Below are 3,849 nucleotides of genomic sequence, written 5' to 3' on the forward strand. Positions count from 1 at the left end.
TTCCCTTATCATTTTAGTTTAAAATGTGTTCAACGCTTTGAAGTGTTTTAATAACAGGCCATATTTTGAGCATGTGGTGTGTGATATTTTGGTAACTATCTAATAAAAAGAGAAACCAAAAGTGTCTTTTTTTTCTCTCTTCTTCCCAAAAGTAAAAACACATACTGGAGCCTCCACCTTTTCCTCTGGGACACACACTGCTTCAGGTAGAAGGACTGCATGTTAGCTAACAGAGCCCCATGCAGTTTCCACATATCATCAACCTTTAACCACCTCTGATATAAAGATATTGATGATAAATGCCATAGAAATAGAATGAGAGTAGAGCACATTCCCATTCAACTCAATATAGCAGGATGGTCAAAGCAGCAGGCTTTTGTATGTGGCTCAGTGGTAGAGCGGTTGCCTGTCAATCAGAAGGTTGGGGGTTCAATCCCCGCCCCTGCAGTCATTGTCGAAGTGTCCTTGGGCAAGACACTGAACCCCGAGTTGCCCCCGGTGCTGCGCATCGGAGTGTGAATGTGTGTGAATGTTTATCTGATGAGCAGGTGGCACCTTGTACGGCAGCCCCGGCCACAGTGTATGAATGTGTGTGAATGGTGAATGTCTCCTGTAGATGTAAAAGCGCTTTGAGTAGTCGTTAAGACTAGAAAAGCGCTATATAAATACAGCACATTTACAGTAATATTATACAAAACTGTTAAGTATTATATTGTGTTATGTAATTGTTTTGTGTAATGTGTATAACTATCAGTGCAGTATATAATCTATGTGACACCTATGGTATGTATTTAATATGTGACACACACACACACACACACACACAACACACACACCACACACACACACACACCACACACACACACACACACACACACACACACAGATATCCCGCGAGATAAATTCAGAGCCGTGTAGCAGTCGTGCTCGCGCCCCATTGGTTGCGACAGCATAAACAGTTGACGCAACACGGAAGTTACTGTTTCTTGTGGCGGAAGCATAGACAGTGAAGGGAGGAAGGTGTACTGTAACGTTAATGTAATGCAGAGTGACCGTTTCTACTTTAACAATAACTAGAATTAGTTGTAGAGAGGAACATTTCACAGTAAGAAAATGAAATGGTATATTACAGTTGTGTTGCAGTTTTTCTTGGCGGGGCACATCAATAGTTGGGATGATGGTAAGTATTGCTTCCTTCCTTTCGACCTTTGTTCCATTTTTATTAATTCATAACTGATACTTGTGAATTTATAAAAATGGCAGCCGCTCTGTTTAGGAAATGTAGCAAAGTAACATTAACAACAACAGACATTCAGTAACCATATAGCTAGCGGCAAACAGACAAAACACCACTACAACTTCCGACAGCTTTCCAATTTATTAGCTAAATTTAAAAGAAAGTACGTAAATTAAAGAGTTTATAGACGGTCTGAGGTAGCGTACATACATTATGTTCAATTCTAACATTCTTTTTAACAGAACAGGTTACATTTAGGCGTAAAGTTATCGAAGTTGCAAAGAAAATCCGACAGTTGACAGTTGCTCTGCTATACTAATATATACGGTAGTCTCAATTCGTAGGCATTTAACGTTAGCTAGCGTAATGTCTGTATCAGTGACGTGTGTGCTCATGTAAGAGCCGAGTAACGTTAATTCCTGTTATTTCTTGCTAGTTAGTTAAACTCACAATTGTATCTAACGCCACCAGTGTCAATGTTTCACATCCAGGAAGTTACATTTTTGTAACTGCGTCACGGATAATTAACATTTTTACTACTACTTCTAATAATAATGATGATACTTATTCGTTTATTTGTATCTCTATCCAATAGCATCCATCTGGGTGTTTACTGCTATGATTCTGTATTTTGTGGAGGACTTCATGCAGCTGTGATTAGAACACTGTAACTAATATTTGTGTCCTTCTTTTCCTTCTGGTTATGTTGTTGTTGTTAATGGTCCCCAAGGGGGAATTCTTCTTCATTGTAGTTATGGAAAAAACGCTTACAGAAACTCTGAAGTACAGAATGATTAAAATAACAAAAACAGATAACACAAAGTGGCCCTGAGCTCTCTGGCATCTCAGGGACCTGCACCTTCGTCCATAGGGCAGAATGCTGAATTGGCGGTTGGTTGGGTGTTGTCGTCTTATGCGTTATTACGTACAATATTTTTCATTCTTAACCTGAAAACCTGCATGAAACTCGCAGGATGACAATAGAAATGTTACAGCAATGTTACCAGTACAGCCTTCAAATTAATCAAAATTACTAAAAAATACCTAAAACGTTCTCTGGAAAACCTGTTGCTTCCAGAGTAAGTGCCTTTTTTTTAGCATGGAGCTTAATGTTTGACTTTTCTCCACTCCCCACTGCAGGCAGCGTGCTGCTGCGGGACATCCAGGTGTTGACTCTGTACAAGGGTCGCTACACCACAGCGAGGCGCTCCAGCCCAGTGCCTCAGCTCCAATGTGTTGGAGGCTCTGCGGGGTGCCAGGCCTTCGTCCCAGAGGTGATCCAGTGTCAGAACAAAGGCTGGGATGGGGTGGATGTACAGGTGAGGAGAGAGGCTTTGGTTGGCAGCTGGGACAGAGAGATGAAGTGTGTGGAACGTAACATTTGCTCAGAAGCAGGGCTGAAACAATTGATTCATCTGAAGATGGATTTCACGACTAATCGTTTGGTTAAAATGTAACAAAATAGCAAAAAAATAAACATCACAATTCCCAACGTCCAAGTTGATGTATTCAAAGAATTAGCTATTTTAGCTGACCAACAAAAAAATGAACTGTTGACTATCCCTGGTAATAGGAATGGTCAAAAATGTTTTCCAGATATTCAGACTTTGGTGACTTTTTGCTTTACACACAAAGTGGATAGAGTTCATGTGGTACATAGGGCTGGGTATCGGTACCAAAATAACCCAGTACCAAGTAGTATCAAAAGCATTCTTTGATTTAATGTGATGTGTGATTGACAACTGCAGCAGCAGTTCCCAGTCTCTGGTGTGGTTAAGTCGAGCACGGTTTATTTTACAGCGTTAGCAGTTCAACATGCCAAGACACTTACATCAGTCTCTGTTAACAAAAAATGCACTTGAATAAAAACAAAACACAATCGAAAACAACAAATAAAATGGAAATTTTTCCGGTCTCGATAATTTCCATTTAAAAATGATCCAGCTCATTTTTATTTATGATGCGATTAATTGATTTATTGCATATTGCGACAAACCTAATTACATCAATCCTGGCAGACTTTTATTTTCCCCAGTGCCAGGAGGTGTGACTGACTGTAAACTGAGGTATACTTTTAATAAAACTCATATATGATACATTCCTTTATTTTGGAAACAAAAAGTTGTGTACAGAAAAAAGAAGCAAGTGTGTTTGTGTAATTGTGTGAAGAACCCTTATCCTTGGTGTGTTTAAATATGACAATAAGGCTTTGAATGATGTGGTCACCTCTTCACAGTGGGAGTGTAAGACTGATCTGGACTATGCCTACCGATTTGGTCGCATTGAGGTGAGCTGTGAGGGCTACAGTCATCCCGCTGATGCCTACGTACTAAAGGGCTCCTGTGGGCTGGAGTACACACTGGAACTGACCACAGAGGGCCAGAGGACCAAACAAGGCAGCAGGGGTTCAAGTGGAGGTAGGAGGATGGCAGTAGCTCAGTCCATAAGGAGTTGGGTTGGGAACCGGAGGGTCATTGGTTCAAGTCCCCGTAGGGACCAAAAAGTAGGGAGTGTGGATTGGTGGCTGGAGAGATGCCCCTTCACCTCCTGGGCATTGCCAGGTGCTGTTGAGCAAGGCACCGTACCCCCCAACCGCTCAGGGCGCTGGTTCA

The 3,849-nt window shown here is 41.3% G+C and overlaps 1 protein-coding gene across 1 annotated transcript in view; it reads left to right on the forward strand.

Annotated features, from left to right (window-relative positions):
- The first annotated feature begins 934 nt into the window (after positions 1 to 934).
- LOC116704122 (store-operated calcium entry-associated regulatory factor) overlaps positions 935 to 3,849 on the forward strand; it is a 4,925-nt gene continuing 2,010 nt past the window's right edge. Inside the window, exons 1-3 of the mRNA XM_032539381.1 lie at positions 935 to 1,180; positions 2,378 to 2,556; positions 3,474 to 3,654. Of these exons, the coding sequence (XP_032395272.1) occupies positions 1,114 to 1,180; positions 2,378 to 2,556; positions 3,474 to 3,654 (427 nt within the window). The 5' untranslated portion in view covers positions 935 to 1,113. The remainder of the gene's footprint in view (positions 1,181 to 2,377; positions 2,557 to 3,473; positions 3,655 to 3,849) is intronic.

The sequence above is a fragment of the Etheostoma spectabile genome, chromosome 2 (genome assembly GCF_008692095.1).
Source record: "Etheostoma spectabile isolate EspeVRDwgs_2016 chromosome 2, UIUC_Espe_1.0, whole genome shotgun sequence".
NCBI classification, from domain to species: Eukaryota; Metazoa; Chordata; class Actinopteri; order Perciformes; family Percidae; genus Etheostoma; species Etheostoma spectabile.